General features: G+C 40.9%; 2 protein-coding genes across 13 annotated transcripts in view; one reads left to right on the top strand and one right to left on the bottom strand.

Annotated features, from left to right (window-relative positions):
* Nucleotides 1–4,328: 4,328 nt before the first annotated feature.
* Nucleotides 4,329–26,073, bottom strand: part of SYCE3 (synaptonemal complex central element protein 3) — a 32,498-nt gene continuing 10,753 nt past the window's right edge. Inside the window, exons 1-3 of one of the 8 annotated variants that reach the window (XR_013774083.1) lie at nt 7,444–7,795; nt 5,910–6,018; nt 4,329–4,979 (exon numbers count right to left, since the gene is read on the bottom strand). Coding sequence is in view for 1 of the 8 variants with exons in the window: in XM_079304502.1 (XP_079160628.1) it covers nt 4,849–4,979; nt 5,910–6,018 (240 nt within the window). In the remaining 7 variants the exon portion in view is untranslated. Of the gene's footprint in view, nt 4,980–5,909; nt 6,019–6,581; nt 6,619–6,812; nt 7,113–7,321; nt 7,347–7,443; nt 7,796–26,073 lie in introns of those variants that run through there. The other 7 variants (XR_013774084.1, XR_013774085.1, XR_013774086.1 and 4 more) reach the window with 7 other exon arrangements.
* STYK1 (serine/threonine/tyrosine kinase 1) lies at nt 7,890–24,524 on the top strand. Of its 5 annotated transcripts, none has more exons than XM_079304499.1 (11): nt 7,890–9,101; nt 9,740–10,080; nt 16,550–16,654; nt 17,495–17,638; nt 18,575–18,823; nt 19,073–19,254; nt 21,000–21,083; nt 21,333–21,541; nt 21,721–21,761; nt 22,039–22,135; nt 22,573–24,524. In XM_079304499.1, exons 3-11 carry the CDS (start codon nt 16,588–16,590, stop codon nt 22,775–22,777), a joined length of 1,278 nt encoding a protein of 425 aa, XP_079160625.1. In that variant the 5' UTR covers nt 7,890–9,101; nt 9,740–10,080; nt 16,550–16,587; the 3' UTR covers nt 22,778–24,524. The 5 variants fall into 5 exon arrangements, with proteins under 5 accessions (XP_079160625.1, XP_079160624.1, XP_079160626.1 ...); XM_079304498.1 differs by having other exon boundaries at nt 9,559–10,080; nt 22,573–24,521; XM_079304500.1 differs by having other exon boundaries at nt 7,890–9,258; nt 22,573–24,521.

The raw sequence follows: 26,073 nt of genomic DNA, 5'->3' as shown, positions 1-26,073 counted from the left end.
CCTCCCAAGTGTGAGTTTTTTTCTTTTCTGTGCCAGTCCTGTTCACTGCAGGACATGGGGAGGACAAACTTCCGCTTTCCTTGTTAAGATCTATTTGAAACTGTGCAGCATGGGTGACGTTCCTCACAAATAAAAGTGATTTCAACTACCAAAAAAAACTGGTTTAGTGTGTTTTTTCGTGTTTGCTTTTAAAATAATTCACTATTTTAATCTTGTTGCTTCAGCATTTATATGTGAGAGAGAGCTGCTGCTTTGGTGTGTCTTCTTGGATAATACCTGACATTGGTTAGGTGGATATACGTTAATACAAAAACAACTTCTGCAAAGAAATCACAAAACAGCTATAACTTACACTGTTACTCTGTTCTTCTGGCTCTAATCATATTTAATGGCTGGGTTTTACTGTACTGTCTTGTGGCAGGAGTTTGGGATATGTAGAGTGAGTTCTTGGAATGTTTTTTTCCTCATCTGTTTTGCTAGGCTTTTGTGTTCTGTAAACAGTAGAAACCCAGTTTTGAGAGCCTACTCAAGAAGGGCACTGGTGCAGTAACTACCACTTTATCCAAAGCTTCTGTTCTGAATCATGTTTGACTAACTTCTCCACTCTTTCTTATTTCAAACTAGTAAAATCTCTGTACCTGTGCCATCTCATGTTAATGAGCAAAGTACTAAGCTGTCTTGTATCAGTGTTGGTTTGTTTTTTTTTTTTTTATGTTCTTCCCTAAAACTTGGCTGTCTTCCAGGTGTTATCAGTCTGCTTCCAGCTGTTGAATATGGGTGCATATCTTGTGTCCTTCATTGTCTAGTTCAGCGTTTCTCACGTTCCTGTCTTGCAGTTGCCGTTACCCAAACCTTAGATAATTTGTTTCTCAAACAAATATTCCTGTTACTCTTTAGGAATTAAGGAGAGAGTGCAGGGCATTGTTGCACTCAAAAAGCCTTTGCTTCCAGCTTCTGGGAAGGGGAGGAAGGGCCCTTGCACCCTGTTGCCTTTGCCTTGGGGAGAAGGAGGGTGGGAAAAGGTTTAGTGGTGCCTGAGTTGCACTGCTTACAGCTGATTGGATTTCAAGGGATTAGGAACCTCATAATGAGTTGTGAAGTGAAAGCTTGGTTGAAGAAATCTTTACTTGGAAGATGAAGAAATGTCTGTTTTGACAAAATAAAATGCACTAAGGGGAGGAAAATGTAAGTAATGGCACCTTTTAAGAACTCTTAAGCAGGATAAATATTTTTAGGCTTAAATTTTGTTCTGAACTAAATGTTCAGACACATTGGGGAGAGGCTGATAAAATCACCATAACAAGCAGATGCAAGATAAAAATACTGAAATGTGACTGCAGAAGGTGGTGTAAAAACTACTTGAACTGTGTTCAATAGGTGTTTTCTTTCCTTGAGAGATTTGACAGGCTAAAGAGTTTTAATCTCTGTGAAAATGTAGGTCAGATTGAATTAGGTTAACAGAGGTACATCTATTTTTTATGAACAGAGAAAATGTGGGAGAGATGCAAGTAATATCCTGGCATTGAGTTCTATTTGTTATTTCTGTCCTTCCTCTAGTAAGAATGTTTGCATAAAACAAAAGCCAGTGACTGACATAACCTACTTCATCCCTCAATTCCCTGATTATGAAAATATCAGCTTAACTCCAGCAAAGTTTAAAGCACTCACTAAAATTGCATTTTGGATGTCTTGGGCCATGCATAAATTGTTCCTTTACTAGGCCACTTATGCTCTTGTTAGCTGAATTTGCCAGGAAAAATATACACTTGGTGCTCAATAATAAGGGTCATTTCCCTTGGCAGTTGGTGCTTGTGTACATGTAAATAAGAATATGGGTTGTTTGCCTCAAGCATAATTTCAGATGAGAGCTTAGCTTCTGTTGTGTTTGGTTTATTAAAAAGACATTTAGCTCCATGGATTTTGAATTTTCAGAGTAGCTAATGTGCTGCAAAAACACTTCCTGTGGCTTGTGAACTTCTGAGGAGGATAAAGAAAGGAGGAAGACATTTTTGTAAGTCTTTGTGCATTGTTTCATTTGAACATAGTTGCAATACAAGGCAGTCACAGTCTGGAGAGATGGGTCTACTGTAGGCTTCTGTCTTGGACAGGGTTGTTGCCATGTGAGAATTACACAGGTGCAACAACTCCCTTGGAAGTGAAACACTTTCTGTTGGAAAAAAACTTTGGGAATAAAGCCTGGGCTACACAGTTTGCTGTAAGGGTTGTGGAATCAGCTCTCAATGTCTGACTGTTATATTTTGTGGCTTTTTTAAAGAGTCTCTGCAGATCCTGAGTTCAAAGCCATGGCCTTAGACATCATTCTACTTTCTCCTGGTTTGGCTTTGTGGGGTACCAATGACCTTCAGCACCACTGTGGTTCTGTAGAGAGAAAGTCCATGCTCAGAAATACTCAGAGTTGTAGGGAAAATCATCTGCATGAGCCAAGTGGCAGTGGGCTTCTTCCTCAGGTGTAATGGAGATGAGAAGATTTTGGAGGCAGTGTCAAATAAGTGGTAGCTTGAAGTTCCTATTTTGTGCTGTTTGCAATAGTGGAGCAAGGCAGCTATAACTGAATTTTGAGTCCTAGAGCAGGACAATGATGCACTGAGCAGAAAATGGATCTTGATGACTTAATACCACCAGCTGATGAGATTACTAATTAGTATCTTAAAGTTTTAAGATGTGATAGAAAAGACTCAGCTTCATTGTATTTCCTGACTTATGTCCAAGTACATTATTCTTCAATGTTTGGCTCTAAGTCGACTTGTAAATGGTGATTTGAGTAGGACCACAAAGGTCCTTAGAATGAATCAATTATACACTGCCACTTTCATGCCAGTAGTACCTATGTGACACAGTTCTTGTTCAGAAAAAAGAACATTATTTTAATAGTATGTGTAAATAGAATTGTTACAGATTCAATTTCAGGAAAAATTGCTGCAAGAATCTGGACTGAAATTTTGAAAATATGCTAAAAGGTAAAACAGCTCATATGGATTATTGAGGCTTCCTGAGATACCCTGAGTTGGGGCTATAATAAAGAACTAGAGGGCAGTAGTAGTAAATGAAATAAATGTTCTAAACTCTAATAATAAAATATTCTAAGCTCTAGGATGTGTTCTGAAAAGGTCAAGAATGGATGTGAGAAATGTCCCTTTTTCAGTCCCCTTTCAGTTTTTTTACACTGGAGAGAAGGATAGAGTTTCAACCATCAGAATGATACAGGAGGCTCTGTGTCTCATCTGTTTCTTGGTAAGAAATTGTCAATGGCAACTCTAAAACAGAGTATTGAGAATATTTATGACTCCACTAGATGGCTCTTGGATAGGTTACTCTTGGGCATCAACATTTTGACTTGCCAACAGGTGCAGTGCATAACTAGGAGCAGTAAATTTTGCTGTGCCATGGATGGTAAAAGCATTGCAGTGTTAGACTCACACAATTGCTGCCACTTCTCATCACAGAAAATGGGTGCTGGGGAGTTAAGAGATGTTCACAATCCAGTTTACTGGTTCAGTTATGTGAGCACTAGATGGGGCTGTTATTCCATTTAATTTTTTTCTGCAAATTCATGGGTGCACCCAGGAAATAAAGGTGTTTCAATGTGGACTATCTGGGCTCTGCTGCAAGCTCTGGTGGGGCTGAAATAGGGTAGATAGTGAATAACAATCCTATAAATAAATAAAGGGGAAAATAGCAAAATAAAAGTATATCTTGCTGTGTAGTTTTTCCAGGAATAAGCACTACTGCCTGTCCCAACTTTACTTTCATAATCATCACACATCTGGGAAGAAAATCTTGGGGAGAATTGAAGGCTTACCCACGGGACAGTCAAGTGTAGAATTCAAAGTTTGTTCTTACCATTTTACCTCTAGAAATACTTACTGCCACTAAAAAAAAAAAAAAAAAAAACAGTTAAATTGCCTATGTATTCTTTACTTCAGTGGTTAAATATTCTGTCTGAATTTAGATCAACCACTCTCAAAGAAATACACAGCCTAAAAATTCAGGGATCATTTAGATGTGATTTAAATCATTAAATACCTCTTCAGAGAAGATGGATGTGCTCTGACTTGCTATATGGTACTTACTTTCTAGTTAAAAGGGAAGATCTTTAAAGCTTATTGCACTGACTTCCATCTCTGACAAATTACTCACTTATGTATAACCACAAGCCACGAAGTGCTGCTCTTAATCCACATCCTGACTAAAAAAGAAATTTTTTTGTCCTTTTCTAACATTGCACAGTAAGAACATATGGAGAGAAGTATGTTTTGTAACATGGTTGGGTTAGTTTCTGCAGCAATGCCACCACACACACTGCAGTCTATAATGGTAAGAAAAATTTATTTCATGCCACAACAACACAATCTTTCTGGGGAAACCAGTTCAAAAATCTAATGGAAGAAGATGAAACAAGCGTAGATTATCTATCTAAATAAAAGAACAATGTAATTGAACACCTAGATGATAATCCTAAATAAAACCATCTCAATCTATCTGCAACTCTAGAATTTTACCTGTGTTTCGTTTGGGAAAATAAGCAATTCTTCAGTTTTCTTTGACAGGCATAGGCTGGTGCAATGCCACTGTGATGGTCCTCTACAGTACCTCTGCTCCCCATGCCCCCAGTTTCTTCAGGTCTCAAAGAATTCCAGTTATATTGACTAAGTAGCTCTTAGCAAGAGAAAAGCCAATCCATTTCCCACAGTTCCTGTGCAACCTCCACACCTGGGAGAAAAAAGGACCTAAGCAATTTCCCAAGGGATGTCATTCTGCCAGCATAACCAAGTTCCATTTATTTCTTTTTTTTTTTTTTTTTTTTTTTCCCTTCACCTCTAAACTGCATTAGCACTTCTTGCCCTTCTTTATCTGCTCTCTGCACATCAGGAAGGCATGTTCCAAGCGCTGCATGGCATTGGACAGGTCTGGGTTGGTCTGGGTGTTCACACAGTCATAGGTCATACAGGTTACATGCACTGCAAACACAACAGGTATTAGTATTTTCTGGCCAGGAAAAAGCAGTGGCTGATTTAATAAATAAATTCAATTAATAAAATAAATTATTATAAGTTTAGATCTTAGAGAAGGCTGGAAAATAAAATGGAAGCTGCCTACAGTGTTACTCAAGATTAAATAGACTTTTTAGAATTACTTCTTTATAAATGTCTCAAAACAGTTAATAATGCAAGTACAGTGATGTAATTCACAAAACAGGGATGAACACTTGACCTATAAATGACAACAAAACAGGTAACCAAATGGAAAGGGTCAAGGGACTGTTTTAAAATATATTGATATTGTATGAGGAATCCTCCCTTCAGACCAGTTACAGTTTCTGTTAGGTGATGAGGAGTAAGATGAAGGAGACTGCAACAAAGAGATGAAATATTTTAAGGACAACTTAAGAAATGAAATTGATCTTGAAATAATCAGTAACTTAAGTAATGAAATTGATTTCGAAATAATAAGTATCTGATAAAGCTGAGCAAATAGTTTTAGCACTTATGTGCTAAACTTATGTACTTATGTACTTACATACTTCCTCTTTTATTTTACCAAGAATTCACAATAGCACACTGGCCTCAGAGGTGATAGGTACCCTTTTTTCAGAATTAAGTCTCATTTTAAATACTGTATTTTAATAATTGTACATTAAACACCTTAGTATTATTTCTGTTTTTAACTAACACTCTGAACTAAGCATCCATCACCTATTGATTTAAATTCTGAGCCATCTGAACTGCCTAAATTATTTGCATGCTTTTTCACAATTAACACAAGGGCATTAGTTGATGATAAGTGTTTTAATTACATTTCTATCACACAGAAGTTACAAGAATAAATACAAGAAATCTTCAGTGTCTTTAGTACAAAAAATCCATATAATTCTTAATAAAGACATGTACCTGTTAATTTTTCCATTTCCCGCAGACATGAAAGAATGTCCATTTTAAAGTTCTCTGCATTCTTTCCCCTGTTATCACAGTTTCCTTCCTGAGATTCTGGTTCAGCCATCTATAAGGAAACCAGGAATTTCCTACTTTATTTTACTCTAAAGTGAGTTGATTTTCACAGTTGAGACAAAGTAACATTGCAAGGGGTGGGGGGGAACCAAACATATACATTTTAGATTTACGTGTGAATTCAGCAAGAATCTGACCTTAAAGTTACTGATCATCGCCTGTATGCTGCATATTATTTGTGGTCCATTTTGAAATTATGTAGAAAGAATTAGCTCAAATATGCTGTGCTTGTACAAAATAAAGATTTTTGGTATCAAAAATCAAAGTAATCAAAGATCACTAGCAAATTTCATTACCCTGTTACAGTTGTCTTCCAGCTTCTCTCCCAAATACTCTGACCCAGGGCAATTCCTAATTTTCAAAGTTACCTGTAAAATCCCCATTTGTAACCAGTATTTATTTCACAATTGCAGGCTCCAGGCAGGTTAAGTACAAACACTAAATTCTGTCACCATAGAGGCAGGAAAGCGATTATGTTTCCCTAAATCTCCTTAGTTGTAGGGAGTAAAATTCTAGGATGTAAAAGTGCTTGGAGGAAAAATAGACTTTCAGAACCTCAGTGTTCACCGAAAATGTGACGCTGAGTATTGCCTTAAATTTATTTTTCTGAAAACCATCAATGGATGGGACGGAACTGGGAAGAAAGAGTGTAGTGGCTTTATACATCACACTGCATAGTTTTTATCCTGTGATTTCTCAGTGAATATCTATTTTTCGGGTTTTATTGCCGCTATGTGCGGAAGGAACGCCACGGATGCTTTGCAATGACTCTACACCGTTTCGAACCGGTGCCAAACCTCGGGCGCTGGCTGTTCCAAGTGTCTCTTCACACAAGGAGGCAACACTGAGGTTAACGGGGCAGCCCCTGGCCCCGGAGGCCCCGGGGAGCCCAAGCCCCGGTGCCGCCCCACAGCACGGGCCCCTCCGGCCGCCAGGGCCGCGTCCCGGGGCCGCGCGGCCGCCGCCCTCACGGAGCGAGCGGGCGGTAACGGGACACACCAAACTCCGCCCCGCGCGCCGCGAGCCGGTTAATTCTGTGTTTCACGGAAACAGGCGCTTGGCGCAGCTCGGCGGCCCGAGAGCGGCTCCTGCCCGTGTCCCGGCTCCGTGTCCCGCCTGCCCCTCGCTCCCCGGCTCTGTGCGGCATCACAGGCAGAATCACGGAATAACCAGGCTGGGAGAGACCTTCAAGATCATCGAGTCCAACCCACGCCCCAACACCTCAACTTAACCATGGCAGCGAGTGCCACAACCAGTCTTCTTTTAAACACATCCAGGGATGGTGACTCCACCACCTCCCCGGGCAGATCTTTCCAGTGCCTGATCATTCTTGCCTTAAAAAAATGAAAAATCGAAAATCACAATAGAATTGCCATTAAACAAAAACAGGCTTGTAATTTTTCTTGATAAAGAAAACCTGCTACCTTGAGAGACAAAGTTCATGAGGCAGAGTAGATGTTTGAGATAATGATGGGAGGTCCTCTTTCACTTTTAGATCATTCCTGTGCTGTGCCACGTTGTGCTTATCTGCAGAAATTACATCAAGGGTGTTTGTCCAGGAAAAGTGCTGCCTTTCCTCTGCATGGCCCCTTCCCCAGCCACATCTTGTTCTTTCTCACAGTGTTGTTACCAACAATCCTTGGTTGGCTTTGCAGCCATCTGGCTGTTATTGTTTGAGACTTACACATTAGCCCCTTATCTTCTGAGTTTGTACACCTCTGTGGGCTTAAGTTGACCGAAAGAACAGTCACAGTCTATCACTAGCCACAGTTTTAAGTCTTACATTAAAAGTAAAAGAAGTTTACTGCTTAGTCCCTGAGCCTATGGTGCAGAAGCTGTGTGTGGTTAGGATGGTTTCTAGGTGTGCTACAGCTGTCTTGGAGATGGAGGATGGTTATGTTAATGAAACTGCCAGTCTGCTGCCTCTCAGTGCGCTTAATCATAAGGAAAAAGCTGAGAGGGATAGATGATGTTAAACAGGCAATGTTCTCTTTGTGGATGCACATACAATACAAGACACAGTAGGAAAAGTCTGTTTTTCACAGGACAATCAATGACTTCTGTCACTTCACTAAACAGCGGGAAAGGCTTGTTGATGAATGAGGAGGATTATATAGGCTGAAGTCTGAACTCTGAACTATTAAAGTATCTTATCCAACCAGTCAGACTGGGAGCACAAGAGACATTGGCAGGGGAAATTAAAAGCTGCAGCCATTGCTGCTTTTGCATATGCTTACCCTGAATATTTAACCCTTTGTCTTTCACACTCTTCCACAGCAGGGAGGTGTAGAAGATGAAAGAAGGAGGAAGATTTTCAGATGTCATATTTTTAAACAAGAATCTGAATAGGTTTTCCTCCAGGTGCCCTTGAGGAAGGTGCCCGTGGAATGTAACTCATTTCATTAAGGAACTCATTTAACTGAGGAACTATTATTTGCATTTTACCTGCTGTTTAATGGAGAATGAGGTCTAAGACATCCCCTGCTCATTCATGGCAAAAACACTACAGAGAGTCAATGCAAGTTAGTACCAGAATGAGAGGAAAGCTGAAAGCAGAGTCTAAGCCTACATTCTGCAGCTGTAGTGATCTTTCTAATTCAGGAAAATTTTCAGTCTAGGGGATGCCTCTCCTGGTTTCTCAGGGGATAAAAATCCATATCACAGGACTATTTCACTGATACTATTTTTCCCACTCCTGCCAGTGTCTGTAGAGAGATTAAGCAATAAAAAAATCACTCCTGGTTCTCACCATTTTGCACACATGGGTAAATGCCAGCTGGAAGAATAATGCTAAGGAGAAGTCTCTCTTAAATTGTCTTTTGATACCTAAAAGCATTGATTTTGCCACAACTAAAATTTTCCCCCACAACAACATAATTATATGCAGTGACAAACTGTTAACAGGAGCAGCTGAGTTTGGCTAAAACAGCTGGCAAAGATCATATCTTCTGCTGCAGCTTCCCCAAGCCACCTACATCAAGTTGCTGACTGTGAAATGAAGTTTGTCTCTCAACAAGAAGTAGGTTTCATGTTGTTTACTCTAAAATGCAACTGCCTCTCACTTCTGTGAAGTAGGTAAGCAAATAATTTTGTGTAGACTCATATAACCAGGACTGAGGAATCTGAAACCCTAAACACAAGATTTATCAGTGATAGGGGAGAGCACGTCAACAGCTGGGACTTGTGTACATGGATCAATTGGGAAGAAAGTCCCCAGAAGTAAAATGCTGAGGTGTGACAAAGATTACACCCTGCAGCTGCTGAGAGCACAATGGAGACTCAAGGGCATCGTGCCAGGAAAACATCACAGGAGAGTTCAGGAATATTGTGTGATGTGGCTGGAGAGGTAAGAGGGGTGTGAGGAAAGGGGAAGGGAAAGCCAAACATTCCAAAGTTCTGGCAGAATGCGTGGACAGCGTGAGCAGGAAGGACACCAAGGGCCAAGGCAGAATGTGAAAAACCCAGTGTCTCTGCTGTCTGCTGTAGCATGTTTTGATATTATTAATCTTTTAATCTCTTTCTTCATTTGCAGACTGTGTTTCCAATGGAGAGCTTTCTCAGCCTTTGGGGTCCTGGGGGTTTAATACAGATTTTGTGTTCCAAGAGCCCATTCTTTCTAAAGGTGAACCTGTAACCAGAAGTGTATGAATTCTGTCCATTACATAACCTGTCCCTGTTATCTGTATTGGTCTGCCTTTCAAACCCCACTGCAGGTGCCTGCCCGAGGGCTCTCTGCTGTGCCTGTCTCTGTAGCCAGCCCATGAGCAGCTGCTGTGTGGAAGCCAGGCAGACCCGTTCTGCAAGTGTGTGCCTTCCTGTCAGCTGTGTGTTGGACATCCCTGGGGAGACAGCCGAGGAGACCTAGAGGAGCAAAGAACCGAAGCTGGGCGGGACTGGAGTAGAAAAATCAGTGAGGAGGAACTTAGTCATGAAAATTACAGCCCTACCAAGGTAATCATCAGCGTTACTGGGAGTGGCCTCACCAAGAGGGAACCGGCAGCAGGAGAGCTTCAGGAAAAGACAACCGCAGGGCAAGGGAAGTGGTGTCACTCCGGTAAGTGAGAGAAAGCACTTTTGGAAGATCAGCCCATGAATATTTATTTCTTAGAAGACTTTTACTAACATAAATGCGACCTGAACTAGAAGGTGGCTGTGCTATACATCTGTGCATGTGTGCATGTGCTTACTGCTTGTAGTGAAACTACTTATAGTAATTTCTGTGATCATAATGGTATTGGGGTTTGAGAAGATGGCTGACTTGAATGAAATTGCTCACAGGCATTTTTTGAACAGGAAGAAATTAACAAAGTAATTAAGTTTCGTATAAAATTAGTCTCAGTTCACTGAAACAGGGTGATGTTATGCATTTGTGTATAAATATATCCAGTCTTTAGTTAAGTAATACATGCCTAGGGCTGAATTCAGAACTAATTACCATTTTACTTCCATCACTGTTGCTTGATTGTGAGGCAGGGAACTGTAACCCAAAGTTGTGCAGATATTCCTGTCTACCTGTGTGTGCATGGGCTACTGATTAAACTACAAACAAAATCTGTGTTAAACCCAAGAAACATCCAGAACTCGGGAAATTGAAACTAAAGTTGTCTACACAGCATCAGGTGGCTGTGAATTCATGAAAGCAGATTTATGTTGGATTTCTTAGACCATTAACCAACAATGTGATGTCATGCAGTATTTTTGTCACACAGTAGGTTTTTCACAACAAGAGCTGTATCGTCCTTTGAAACAAAATCCTTCATTCTTCTCATGTTCTGTCATAGCTTTTTCTGTCACAGCTTTTCAGAATTTCTGTAGTTGTGCTGGGTTTTGATACACGCTTAATACAGGCAGCTACCAGCAAAATCAGAGCTCAGTCAGCAGGGAGACTTTTTCAAAAGTAGGATATGATTTTGATTTCATGAAAGGAAGCCATAGGTGAGAGTGTGCTGTTGAAAGTTTGGCCTCTAGACTTTTAATAGCCTGCTCATTAAGGGCTTCAGCTTAATGTATTCCTCAGGGCTTTTTTATAATTTAAACTTATTTTGCAGATTACCTGTGAGGAATTACTTTTGGTGGCTTTAATTCAGTGGGAGTGTTCAAAATATGTGTTGATTTTCCAGAAGCTATAGTAGGCCATGTCTGCATTAGAAAAAATATTTTTTTCTTAATCTGTATTCAGCTTCTGTACTATTTCACACTTCTGTACCTAGATTTCCTTTTGCAGCACAAATAAACTGATTTTTGTAGATGATCTGAGCATAAGCAAAACTTAGCACTGTGAGAACTTGCATATCTCCACTGAAATGGTGCCAGTAAGAGCTAACATTTTTAGCATAAAAGCACAGCAGCACTGAGTCCTCCTGACTCATTTCTCAGTGCAGTAGTGACTGTTAACTTTGCCTGTTTTTTCTGCTGTACTGAAAAGGAGCCAAGTTTCCTCTAAGTAAGCACCTGCTCAAATAGCAGCATGGGCCTCGTTATTTGCTGTTTTCTCTATGGTCTAACTCTTCAAAAGTGGTCAGCCTAATTTTCTTCCACTCCCTTCATATGCTTCTGTAGCAGTTAGCCTAGGTTTGATATTCAAGTATTGCTTCTAATTTTGGATCAAGAGAAAATCTTGTGTCTCTGTATGTTATTTTTGAAACACTCTGTTTTCTTACAGGGTGTTATAGCTACCTGCTGTTTCAAAAGTGAGTTGTACTACTAAATCTTTATAGCTGAGACAGTGTTACAGCAAGCCACAGGATATTATTTTTAATCCTTGTTCACAAGGACAGAAGTGACTCTGGAGTGGCTGGTCAGAATTTCCCATTCTGCACAGCTGAAGATGCTGTTTCGTAACCCACAGGTGCCTTGGAGAAAGAGATGAGATGACTCCACAGGCAAGGAAACCTTGCAAAGATGCCATGGTCTGCCAGGCTTTTGGAAATAGTCACTAAGGTCTTCTGCAGGCAGAGAGACAGAATATGTAGTCTAACAAATGCATGGCTGAAACCTGTTGGGCTCGTTTTTTATTTGTTTTGGACGCTGCTTTTAGTAAACGGTAGACATGGCAGGGGGAAAAAAAATCACTTTTTCCCTGTTTGCTTTACAGTGGTGCTTTATTTCTCCCTCTTCTCTCACATTCAATGTACACAACTGCCCACACCTGGTGGGTTGCTGCTGTTTTGATTCCTGCAATTCCCTGGCAGCTCCTCTCCCTTCCCACTGCACAGCCAGCACTGCGCTCTTGTGCAGAGCAGTTGCCAAAGCCTTGACTGTTGACCATGTTCAAAGGTCACATAAAAGGGGAGGGAAATAATAAAAGCAGCAGTGAAATGGTAACTGGAAAAGCTGGAGGGCAAGGTTCTACCAACTGCAAGAAATTAAGTAGAAGACATAATGCTCAAGGATTTGTCTTCTATCAGTCAGGCAGTGTGCTGGACTGAAGTTACTGAATTACTCAGTTGTTCTTGGTGTGCCTGTAGTCATATTACATCTGGTCCTCAGAATTGGTGCATGAAAAACAAGTGTAAGAATATTTGTATAATAAAGTGGTGTGCAGTTAATGAGGGACAGGATGTCTGGAGAATTAGCTGCATTAAGTCCATATCAGCTCATAGCACTTTTTATAGGGTCTAACAAAGATCCAGATGAATCTTAGCCTTTATTTTTGTCGCATTTAATTAATCAGCTCTTTCTTTAGACCTCCAGTTAATCATTACACAAGGATTTACACATTTGCACTGATGATGGGAACTGTTGGTAGTTCACAAATTAAGCATATTTGGAGGCAAAACTGTGTATTTGCTGTGAATATGGGCAACTTACTCTCCTTAATATGGTAGGAGCAAGCAGCAGGCAGCTTCTGTGTGGGCAGTATTCAAGCTGTCTGTTCCCATATATTCCATGGGCATGTTATTTCTCTTTTCAGTCTTCACCACATTTGTCTCTCAGGCTTCTTAAGTCTAAGTCCTGGCACTTTAAAATAACATGATTTGAGCTTGATGAGAACTTTAAGGCCATAAAATGTCAGAGAGGATTGATTATTTTAGGGCAGATCACCTTCCTGGTTCAGTTGCCATGTTAATGCTTCTTCTATTGCTAAGAGGACAGCATCCATGTGAGAATGAATGACAGGGGACTGGAAAAATCACATAAGGCTTCTGCTGGCACACAGTGCTTGTGGATCTGTGCTGACACAGGGAGTGGTTTCACAGTGCAGCTTTAGATGAATTAGCCATTCACTCCTGACTAATACTGACCACTAAAATGGCAGGAAATCACCATGGCAAAAGAGCAGTGGATTTTTCCTGCTAGGTTAGTGGTTTGAATCAGTTTACCATGTGATTAGTTGCACAACTGAGAGCAAAACAAACAATGAGAAGGCAGCAGAGAGAGGAGATAATCCTTTCCTTTGGCATTGGTGAGCACTTAATTCAGCTCAGCTACATTCACATTCAATATTTGGGATTCTTGAACTGGTTTAAGCAGCTCCCACAGCTGTCACCTTCTAGCTGCTTTTTCCTGTTCCTCTGTGCTTTGTCTAAATTGCCAGGGCAGCAAAACAGCTTGGCAAGCAAACATGTCTGGAAACAAAGTGCCACCTTTCCTCAAGTGTTCATCCTGTTGGCAAATGTGCACAGAGGAGCAGTGTTGGTGTGGGATGGGGGTTAATAACCTGTCACTGCTGCCAGGCTGTGGAACTGCTGTGCCACATACAGTGCACCAAGCAGTCTGCTAGGAGCAGTTTGCAGGTGCTGGTGACTTAGTTTAACTTCTGCTTGTGTTTTGCCTTGTATTTCCCATTGTCTAAGAGCAGCTGCTTCTGCTATTTTTAGGTGCCATGATCTTCATTGTATATTTAGCTTTGACAACAGGATTTGGGTTCAGGTTGAGGGTCAGAAGGCTCTGCACAGGGATCTGGACAGGCTGGATCATGGGCTTAGGCCAGTTTTGTAGGGTTCAAGAAGGCTCAGGGGAACCTTCTGGCTCTGCACAACTCCCTGACAGGAGGGGACAGCTGGGGGGTCAGGCTCTGCTCCCAGGGAACAGGGACAGGACAAGGGGAAACAGCCTCCAGTTGTGTCATGGGATGTTTATATTAAATTAGGAAAAATTTCTTTGCTGAGAGTCATTAAACATTGGGATAGGCTGCCCAGTGAAGTTGGTGGAGTTACCATCACTGGAAATGTACAAAAAACCTGCGGATGTGGCCCATGAGGACATAGTTTAGTGGTGAACATGGTGGTGCTGCTGGCTAACTGTTGGACCTGATTTTAAGGGTCTTTTCCAACCTTTATGATTCTGTGTATTCCAGTGAGTGGAATTCAGTCTGTGTAAAAGAATATTTAAAAATCTAGTGGAATAAATAAACTGACATTTAGTTGAAACTGCACAAATTCTCTAATGCAAATTCTAAATTGAACTAACACAGTGTGTGTGTGCACATGATCTACATAGCTCTGATCTTGGTACAGTGTTAAAACACAGGCAAAGAAAATCAGAATGCCACTGAGGTACAGATTTTGAATCTTCTAAGATATTTTTGTTCCCTTCATCCTGTCTTGGTACTGGAAAAATGTCTTCATCTAATAAAATAAGTAGTTGAGCACTGTCAGTAATCCTGTTCTGTGTTGAGTATGCACATGAACATGTTAGTTCCACATAACTTTCATGTGTCTCCCATTACAAAAAATATTAAATGTATAACACGAGTTCTGTGGTTTACTGAGTTACCATTCTCCTTGTGAGGATAGGAATGTAAGAACTGCAGTGATGTTTCTGTTAGATAAATAAGTTGCAGAAAAAGCCTAGTACAGGAATTTATTTGGTCTTGGCCTGAAAAGTAGCACTGAAAGGCACTTGAGAATTACCTTGCTGAGCAAAACTTCTTTTTCTGCTTGCTGAGTACTATGAGAGAATAGAAACATAGAGTGGAAATGGGCTTCTGTAATCAAGCTTTTCCAGTGATAACACCTCCATAAGCAACCCCAGCACATGGGAGTGCCAGGGCAAATAAAGTGCCAATGACTGCCAGTGTTTTCATTCCTGAATTCCATGGTTCTGCCCTGAGCATGGGTGGAAAACATGAGTGCCACTCATTGGAATCACTGCTGGGAGGTGCATGAAGAGTAGAGAGGAACTGTTTTTACAGCCAAGGACCAGTGTAGACATGGCTGCTTTGTCAGAGCTTTTTCCATGGATCTTTGCTGCTCTCTCTGTAAGCACAAATTAGGGTGTGTGTGCTTTTGTGTGCCTGTGTTTGCATGGTGTTTAAATGTCGGTGTGCATTTCTAGTAAGCACCTGTACAAAGCCACTAGCAAGTTTTAAGATGGAGTCTGGACTGTTCATGACTTAGATTATACAATATGGTTGCTGGCTAATGGGCCTGAAATCTGTGTGTACCTGAGAAGGACAGAAGCCAGGACTGGTCCTGTGTATTTGTGTGTAAGTATGTGTGTGTTAGAGCTGAGGTGGGTTGTTTGAGTGTGCTTGCTTTCAGAGTGTACCTGAAAAGCTTGGTATTATTGCTGTATTATTCATTTGACTGGATTCCTGGTGTAGCCACACCATAGAACCAGTTAAATCTGCTAACAGGAAACAGACTTTTTTGGGATACCTTAGAGCACAGATATATTCCATTTTCCTCTATCTGCTGCCTCTGTTGTGCAACCAGTAAAGAATAATTTCACTCACTAATTTTAAGCATGAGAACGAAATTTTAAATGTTTCATCACCAAATTCCATAAAATCAATGCCCTATATTTGCCACTGAGGTTAATTGTCTAAAACTCATAGCTGAAAACAAAGTAGGTGCTTACAGGATAAAAGTCACAATTCCTAGAAAATGTTCTAGATGATACTGTTTGTGAAGCTGATAAGTCTTAAATTTTGGCAATGTTTATAAGAAGCAGGGACTAAACAAGGTGCATGCTTGTACAGGCTCTGGATTTTCAACTACAAATGCAGAAAAGCTGCAGATGTTGTGCTTCAGAATACCTACAGACTTGGCAGTGCTCAGAAGTTGGTACCAGAGAGCCCTAATGACAACTCCTTTTTCTTCTTGTCTTTGTACAGCAGCAGTAGGAGCTGTGACAAGGACTGTAGTCAAAAATGATGTTTTCCATGCATGCTGCTGATCTGTTCACTTGTAATGGACCAGAAGATAAAATTCTGAGCAATTCTACCACCTAAAAAATGTGTTAGCTAGGACTGTATTAGAATTCTTTAAATATAATTAAATTCATATCTATGGATTTTTGTACATATGCCAGCCTTTAGGCCTAGGCCAGCCTTTAGGCCTCATTTGCTTGTGACTATAGAACAAGTTTAACCCTCAAATCTTTTTGTTCATGCAGTGCATCATCCATAGGATCTGGTAGTGGATGGCCTGTGTCATTCTCTAAGCCTTCAAATCCCAGTGCTGCTTCAAGCAGCCACTGATTGGAAGGGGTAGAAAGCTTCCTATTCACTTCACTTGTTGCTTCATCATCATCTTTTGTCCTAATAAATTTTGTTATTATTCTTTATGTCTGTGCAGGAAGTGGGGGTTGGAGATCTGCTTGCTTGTAAGTGAATATGGCAGGGGATGTGAAGAGATTCTCACGGATGCTGCTGGAGTGCAGTAGCAATGACAAACTATGTGGTAAGATTCACACATTCCTTTAATAAGGTTTCACATGCTGGCAGGAAGGCCAGCTTCACTAAAAAGTGTGCCAAACCCTTTCTCCTCCTACACCTGCATCCCAGCCCACACAGAAAGATTTGATGGAGCTTTCCCTGCGTTGTGTTTCAGGGGAGAAATGTTTATGGGGATGAAGCCTCTGTGGCAGGATTAATCTCACATAATTTCAGCCATTTTAGAGAATTGCTATTTCAAATGAAGTATACAGCAGTCATTAAAGATTCTCTGCAGCTTCCCAAAGGACCAGTTTTATGGGATTTTGATTTCATGACTCTGCCATCTTTGAGAACTGAAAAAATGGTCTGGACCACCTCCAAATCCAGGGACATGAGAAAGATAGTTACCTTCACAGGCCTTGCTAATTGCAATGACTTCCAGTCAGATTCCAAAGGTGACCACACCCAGTTTCCTTTAAAATGCTCTATGTAATTTTACTGGAAGGAGCTGGAGCTGTAATTGCATGTGATGACATAGCAATATCCAGCCTATCCCATCTCCCTGCTGTCCTGCTGCCAGCACTGTTTCTGTTTCACTGGTGGATAGTGCACCAAATGGCTACAGTTCCTGGCCTTCATATGAAGCCATCTAAATAAGTGTGGCAGTCTTAGTGATTTCATGCAGTTTAGCTACTCAGCACCTTTGAAAAATAAGGTGTCAGCACTAACAGTGTTCAGCTGTTCCAGAGGATGGAACATACTCTTTTGGGGTTGAAAGTTCCTGTAATGGATTGTTGCTACATGGTTATACATAGCCAGTGTTCTACTTATTCCTTGGTTTTCCATTTTCTTTCTCTGTTGGCAGTTGTGCGTGAGTATCAAACGGAAGTGATTGTTGTCCCAGCTCTCCTGGTGGGACTTTTTGTCATTGTGCTCACTGTGATCCTTTGGCTCCACTGCCGTGGCCTGCGAGCCAAGCAGAAGCAATCAGCACCAGATGGAACCCAAGGTAAAAAAATTTCCTTTTCAGCCAGAGGAAAGAGTATTGGTTTCAGTGGCCAGAAGCCAATTCCATTTCCCCATCGCTTGAGCTGTTAGGCAAAACCACATATGAAGATCCTGAGTGGTATTCAGCAATCCAGTAAACATTAGAAAAATTTGGAACCCTGATTTACTCCATTTTGCAGCAGCAGTAGTGGAAGCTGTAGTGTAGATGGATCTGGGAAAATCTAAATCGTGCCTGTAGGCTGTTTAACATTATTATAAATTTTGTAACATTACAAGAGCTGTAAAGTGTATTTATGTAACAGCCTCCTGGAGGCTGCTGCAAGGAGAGTTTTACTGGAGTAGTTATGAACGATACTAATTTTGATGTCGATTATGCTTAGATAATCAATTTTCTGTGCTGCCATTTAAGAAATTTAATTTCAAGCTGCTGTCTCCCTCTTCCTATGGAGACAACATGAAGCAGAACAGGAACTGGTGAGGGGGTAGGAACAGGTTTATTGTTACACATGTGGCTGTGTGGAAATGAAAATACAGTTCTGAACTAATTTTGGGTATGTAAAGGAAAACAGCCTCTTGAGCCTATATTAGAAGAAATAATTGAGAACTGGTAATAAAAGAAAATATTCATTACTTGAGCACATGGGAATGAAGTCCAAATGTGGCTTAACTGTAAAAGTTATGTAGTTAAATTTGGTAGAAATTTCTAGATGTTCAGTCGCTTCTGATTCTGTCTTTTCATCAAATGGAGTGGGAGATAAATTCTTTCTCCTCTTCAAGGGCCAGGATAAGTAGGATACAATAATAGTTCCTTACTTTGCCCTGATTTCTGAAACACTGTGGAGCAAAAATTAAGAAGCATGAAAAGATGAGAATTGCCACCTCTTACAAGAGTTCATCTGTCTGTTTTTTATGCATCACATGTATTTGCTTTTGTCAGTGATGAAGAACAATCAGCAGGAATCCTGCTCAACAGAGAGCCACTGCATCCAGCTGAATGAGAGGTCTGTGGAGAGCCTGCTAAATTCTGAATCCTTGACTCTGAAAGAATTGGAGATACCAAGAGAAAAACTCTTACCAGACACCTTGCAGCTGATAAAACTTGGTGCCTATGGCAGCATCTACAGAGCACAGCTGGAAACTGGATGCTCTGGAAAGACTAAGACTGTGGTATTGAAAGCCTTGCAAGGTAAGGCCCATGGTCAGGATCCAGTTTGGTACAGTCCCTGTATCCCAGACATGGTGTTGGACAGAGTGTTGCCATCAGTACTGGGCAAGAACAAGCTATGTTCAGTATAGCAAGTCTGAGATGTTCTTGTAGGAATGTCTTGGTAGGATTAAAGATAGCTGACCATGTTGATTTTAGCTGTCAACCTGTTCTTTGCAGCTTCCATTTGTTGTTGTTTTGTTTTTAATTCATTTTCATTTGTTCTTTCAGACTCAGCTAGTCCCCAGAAAATAAAGGATTTCTTGGGAAGGATTAAATTCCATCAAAAACTTGGCCATCATGAGAACCTGGTTAAATTGGTTGGATGTTGTGTAGACCAGCTCCCAGTTTATATGATCATGGAAGATATGTCTCTTGGTGACCTGCTGACATTTCTGTGGACATGTCGGAAGGTGAGTCAAAAGAAGAGATGACAGAATAGCTTCTTACATTCCTTAGGAACATATCTATCCATAAGTCATAAATTATTTTTTTCATCTCTCCATGAATCACTCTATATCAATCAAAACTATTTCCATGCCCCAGAGAAGTTCTACTCAGGTCCTACTTTGCAGAACCATTGAAGGGCATTGCAGGCACTGGAATTAGAATGAATTCATACAGCCACATGAAATTCGAAACTTTAAAATCACATCTCATTCCAAATGCTTTTAAGAAAGCAGAGCAGTTACAACACAGGGGGAAGGTCACAGGATGATAACTAATTGGTAAAAGACAGGAAATAGAATATAAGAATGAAAGGTTGGTACTTGCTCTGAAGGGAGGTCAGCTATCTAGGACATGGTGCTATTCATTGCATGTATTAATTACCTAAAAATGGGATGACAGTGACGTGATGATATTTGCTGATGATTCCAGCCAGTAAAGACAAGAGCTGACCCAAAGGAATTGCAGAAGGATCTTCCAAGATTGGGAAACTTGTCAATAAAAAGAACAGATGAAATTCAGAATAGTTAAAAATGAAATAATGCACAGGAAGAAGTTTCACATATGTGAATGATGGGTTCATGTCTGCCCATTGCTGTTGAGGGGTAAAATCTGATGGGATGAGATCTAACAGTATAAAAATATGCAGTCCATTGAAAATGTTAACTCAAGATAAAAAAGAGCCCAAATATCAGAGAAGGTTTAGATTGGATAGCAGGGAAATATTCTTTTTCCAGAGAGGGGTCAGACTTCCCAGGGAATGGTCACAGTTCCAAGGTTGTATGAGCTCCAGGAGTGTTTGGGAAACACTGTCAGGGACAGAGTGGGATTGTTGGGGTGTCCTATGCAGAGCCAGGAGCTGGACTCAATGGTCCTTGTGGGTTCCTGCCAACTCAGTATATTCTGTGATTCTATGACTCGCTGTTACAAAAGGCACAGAAACAAAACTCTGCTGTTACCATGTAAATCCACCACTTTTCTACATCTGAAACCCTAAATACAGAAGGATTGCTTCCTGTCCTGTTCAGCAGAAGGTGGCAGCAAATAAAGCTAGTACGTGTCATGCTCAAAACAAACAAATGGAGCTGGTTCTTCATGAAGTGAGTTGACTAATGGAATGTCTTGCCACTGCTGTGGAAACTGACACTTCATATGAGGTCCATTATGAAATGTAACCTTTCAAAGGTTACTGAACATGTTGAAACAATAACCAGCTCAGGAGGTTTTAAAATAGAATCTATCTTTGGGCTGTAAAATGGCACAGGAAGAACATTGTGGGCTTACCTTATTCTCTCTCTCATCTTTCTCTCTCTCTCTTACTGTTACAGGCAGGGTGGTAGGAGAGATGGACTGTTAGTCTCATACCAGGTACCCATTTCATATGTTAGAAATGTGCTTTTCTACTCATCATTCTAATTTATATTTTTCATTCATCTGTGTGGATTGTCATTCTTCACTGTCATGCTGACAATTTCTGCCTAACCTATTACATTTTTCCCCAAATGTCAATTTGCCCACTAGTTATCTCAAGTGCACTTGCCTTACTCAACACACCACCAGAATCACTCATTCACATCCTCTTACATTTCAGTCAATTTATAAGCAAATGTGAGAAGGAGAAACATATATTAGATAGATTAGAAGGAAACATTCCCCACTATCCTTTTGGTGTGGCATTTGTTTGAACCAAGGTCTCTTATTTTGTCTCTAGGATGTAATGGCAATGGATAGTGTCCCCTATGACTTGACTGAGAGGCAGGTCTATGAGGTTGGACAGCAGGTTGCAGCAGCTCTGGTAAGTCTGTTCACACTGGCTGCATTTTTTCCTTCTAGCTTGATTGCAACACAATTTTGCCTGGTGTCTTAAATCTTCTTGGCCTAAGCACTGAGAATAAAGGCTTTGTTAAAATATGCTTCCATTATGTTGGTGAGCACACGTCTCTACTCCACAGTGTTGAAGACAAGCATAAACTCAGTGAAAATTTGTATCAATTAAATTTTCCTTTTAAAATCATCCTGTTTTCTTTCTTATCCAATTTCCCAGGCTTACCTCGAAGAAAAGAACTTGTTCCACGGTGACATTGCTGCCAGGAATGTCCTCCTTCATCACAACTTCACAGCTAAGCTCTGTGGTTTGGGCCTGGCCTACGAAGCTCACACACATGGTGCCAGCTCAGTCACGTGGAAAGTGCCTGTCAAGTGGCAGGCACCAGAGAGGCTCCTGAGCAAACCCCCTACCATCAAGGCAGACATGTATGGCTTCATGTTGGGACTAGAAGTTCACCTGTCTGTCAGACCTGTGTGTCTTTCATTCCTTTATGTATCATTTCATGTCCTGAAGTTCACAGGAAGGCAAATCTAGTTTCAGCATAATGCTCCACTTTCACAGCTTTTTCCAGCAAACAACATCACTTTGTTTTCTTTTCTTGCAGATGGTCTTTTGGAATTCTACTCTATGAAATGATTACATTAGGTAAGAAAATTTAATGCTAACAAAAAATATGTAAAGAAAGAGCAAATTAACAAGACCTAAAATCTTGAATTTTAGACTGTAAAGTTGTGCCATTTAAATAAGAACCCTGGTTTTTCCAGTTTGCAAAGTCTCATCAATTCCTTTTAGATCTTCTGTTATTGTGAATTGTGATAGGAAAAAAACCCAGATTTTGGGAAGGAAGGTGGTGTTGCACAGAAGCTGCTCTCTGCAACCACCGCCATCGAGTTTTCTACCATTGCTCCTTTTGCCCTTCCAGGTGCTCCACCATATCCTGAGGTGCCACCTTCTGACATCTTATCATACCTGCAGAAACAGAACATTATGAAGCAGCCCTCGAGCTGCCAGCAAGCCATGTAAGCCACTTGCTTTATGGACATTGAACATGAGGCAGAGCTAAATGGAAGTGACACACAGAAAATGAGATTTTACACACGATTTCTAAGTCTAGACTATATTGAGAGTAACCTGTTAGCTGAGGAGATGTGTCTGCCACATCTCCTTACTGGAGATGAGTTCTGCTGCATAAAACCTCTGTGCTCAAAACCTTTCTGCCTTTTTCTTGAACATGACACTTGTTTCTGTTTCCTTCTCTTGAAAATGACACTTGTTTCTGTTTAAGTGCCCTTGCATTTTGCTTCTCCACTGCTTCCTTGCAAGGTGCAGCACTGCAGGTTGATTTTTCTCCTCTAAGTTGTAGGATATTCTCTGCAATGAACAAACTATCCACAGGGAAGATCTAAGGTACATTTCTTTGCATGAAGACATAATTTCATAATTTCATAATTTCCAGGTACTGCATCATGAAGTCCTGCTGGCAGTGGAGTGCAGCTCACCGGCCTTCTCCAGCACACCTCTTGTGCTCCCTGAAAACAGCTATGAAAAACAGCAATGGGCACACAGTGCTGCAGGTGCCTGAGCCAGTGGTGCCTGAACTCTATGCTGATGTTGCTGGTGTTAATGTGCACAGCCTGGTGAGGGAATACACCATCCTCTGAAGGGTCCTTTCATATTTTGGTAAAGGAGAAAGAAGTCTCAGAGTTTTCCCTTTCTAAATGTTTTGCAAGCTTGGAATGAGGTGCATATGTTGGAAGGGATCCCTTTGTTCTTCAAACATCTATAAAATTTCTCTTCCATGCTAGACACAAGAAACCGTTATCATTATTGTTAAATCAATCGTTGGTATCATTCTGCCAGTGGTCATTTGAGAGTAAACTGTGTTTAGGAAGCTGTAGAAAATGCAGTGAGAAACTTTGCATTGTGTTAGGTTTGTGTGGCAAGGTTTTGGTGATGGGGTGAACTGCGGAGGTGACTTCTCTGAGAAGATGCCAAAATCTTCCCCCAGCTCCACGATGGAGCTGCTGCTGGTCAAGGCTGAGCCCTTCAGCAACACTGGTAGCACCTCTGTGATTGCATATTTAAGAAAGTGTAAAAGATACTGCACAACAGCAGGTGAAAGAGAGGAGCGTGAATGTGAGAGGAACAGCTCTGCAGACACCCAGGCAGGGCAGGAGGGGCAGGAGCTGCTCCAGACCCCAGAGCTGGGATGCCCCTGCAGCCCCTGGAGGAGCCCAAACCAGAGCAGGGGGATGTCTGAAGGAGACTGTGACTGCAAGGGAAGCCTGTGCTGGGAGCAGGGTCCTGGCAGAATCTGTGGAGAGAGGAGCCCTTATTGGAGATGGACTGTGCCTCATGGAAATAGACTCATGCTAGAGCACTTAATGAAGAACAAGCCTTGGGAAGAACTCATGGTGGAGAAATTCCTGAAGGACCTAGTCTCTTTTGGAGGGACCCCACACTAGAGCAGGGGAAGAGTGTGAGGAGTCTTCCCTCTGAGGAGGAAGGAGCAGCAGAGGCAATGTGAGATGAACTGACCACAACCCCCATTCTCCCTGCTGGATGAAAAGAGGTAGAGAAATTGGGAGTGAAACTGAGCCTGGGAAGAAGGCAGGGGTGGAGGAAGGTGGTTTTATTTCTCATTATACTTCCTAATTAGCAATAAACTAATTTTTCCCAAGTTGAGTCTATTATGCCCATAACAGTAATTGGTGAATGATCTCTCACTGTCCTTATTTTGATCTGGGGGCCTTTTCTTATATTTTCTCTCCCCTGTCCAGTTAAGAAGAGGAAATTACAGAGTGGCTGGATGGGCACCTCCCATTCAGCCAGAGTCAACCCACCATGAGGTTTCTGGAAAATTTTCCCCATCTTTTCTGTCCCAGGAAAATGCAGCAGTTGGGTATTTGAAAGAGATGTCCTGGGGAACATGCTGGGTATTGAACAAACATCTGGTATTTCTCCAATGCTTTATGTTCTAGCTTCCCAAGGGAGCATGGGCACTGTATTCAAACCCACAAACAATCCCCATGCCTCTTTGTCCAACAACAACCACTAAACCAAGCAAACCCCTTCATATCTGTGGATGCAGAAACTGTTACACAAATGCCACACATATTCATGGAGAGTGTGCTTTCTGTGCAGGTCAGGTGAGTACTCCAAAACTCATCTGAAATTATTTGATCATTGATTTTAATGGACATGCAGACTTTGTAAAAAATTAAACACACTGGAAGTTGTTGCTGTCTTGCTTTTATTTGAAAAGAAGCAGAATCAGTCTGTGAAGCAATTTTTCTCACTTCTGTTCATGGTTTCTAAAGTTGACAGGGTATCTAAGGGGTTTTTTCCTCTAACTATTTTGGAACTTTGAGCATTAAATGAATTGCACATTAAAGGAATAATTTTACCATTCTGTGTGAAGAGGGGATTCAGTGTTCACTCAGCATGCCCCCACTTAGCATGGCTCTTTCCATTCTGGTTTCCATCAAAACTTGTTGGTCTACTTCCAAAGACAGTGGTAAGAAATTTTCTATTTTTAATGCAAAAAGGCATGAATGAAATAATTGGGTTTTTTTCTGTGTCACTTAAGCTTTGTAGGAAATTATGTTTCTTTCCATAAATAGATGTCATGTGAGTTCATACAGCACATATGTCACCACTATACACTGGGACATTGCAAAGTCCATTCAAGAGGGAGCAGTCAGCTCTCTGACTTTTCCTATGGTGTTGGCTAATTGCCACCTGAATCTTCACAAACCAGTTGTAAATCTGAACTGGAGAACTGAGACACCTTCTTTTCCAAATGGTAAAATGATAACATCCTCTTCTCTCTCCCTCAACTGAAAACAGGTTCAAAGCTACCTGGTAAATTAGGTCAAATTCACATGGTGAATAAACTATTCATTAAAAAAAGCATTTGATTGGTTCAATCCTCCCACTCAAGAGTGGGGTATTCAGAAAGGTTTTGCCTGTGAAAGGTGGGTGTGTGGCAGGTAATACAATCCCAGAGCTGTGGAAGCGTCCCCAGTGCTGTTGCAGACCTGGCCACAATGCACAGGGAGCCTTGTTAAACAGAGAGCTAAAGGTAACAAATGCAGCACTGTTCTCACAGCACAGAAAGCAATGCTCTGCTTTACAAAAATGCTCGTATTTTATTTCTGTTGTGAAAGCTCTGATCAAGGAAATCAATGGGACTTCAAATGTTGAGCACCTCACAGCCTCTAACAAAAGATCTACTTTGGTTTCCCCTGTAAGCAAATCTGTGCCAAGACCCTGTTCATGAATTGGCCCACAGAAAGGCATTTTCCTGCTGTATGATAAGACATAATGTCATATCCCTTCAATAAAGTGGTCTTATTCATTCTGAGAATGTAAGCAGTCTCACTCTGATTTGTCTTACCCTGGGTATCTTATGTTGGTTTGGAAGCAACTGAATCAAAATTAGAATCAATTTTTTAGTGGCATAAATGTAATTGCACATGTGGAGTTACCCTAGTTTAACTGCTATCCCTGCTTTTTAAAGTAGTTTGTACAGAAATCTTTTCCACATAACAGTCTCTGTTTTAGGATCAATGTAGACTCATGCATGAATTTCTCCTTAGTGAACCCACTGAGGGCTTGGTGGAAATTTTTCACAGTTGTTTTGTGAAGAATCATGGCTTTTCAGTTTTTCCTGATAGACTTCATTTTAGTTGTTTAATTAGAATATTTTTTTCTGTCAAAAATGTTGACTTTTAATTATTATATTTAATTTTCTCCAAGATGACAAGGCCATCTGTGTAATTTAATTAGTTTCTGGTGGATTGTTTCTCTGTTCCTTTTCTGATCACATTTTCAGTGAAAGACTGAATTAGATCCACTAGATCTCCTAAGGATGAGAAAATTCCGTTCAGAGCAGGCAGAGAGTGAAGAAAGTGGTCCAAAACGTGACATCAGACAGGAGGCAGAGATATTAAAT

This window comes from Erithacus rubecula, assembly GCF_903797595.1.
Source record: "Erithacus rubecula genome assembly, chromosome: 4".
NCBI classification, from domain to species: Eukaryota; Metazoa; Chordata; class Aves; order Passeriformes; family Muscicapidae; genus Erithacus; species Erithacus rubecula.
This window is presented reverse-complemented; position numbering and strand designations above follow the sequence as displayed.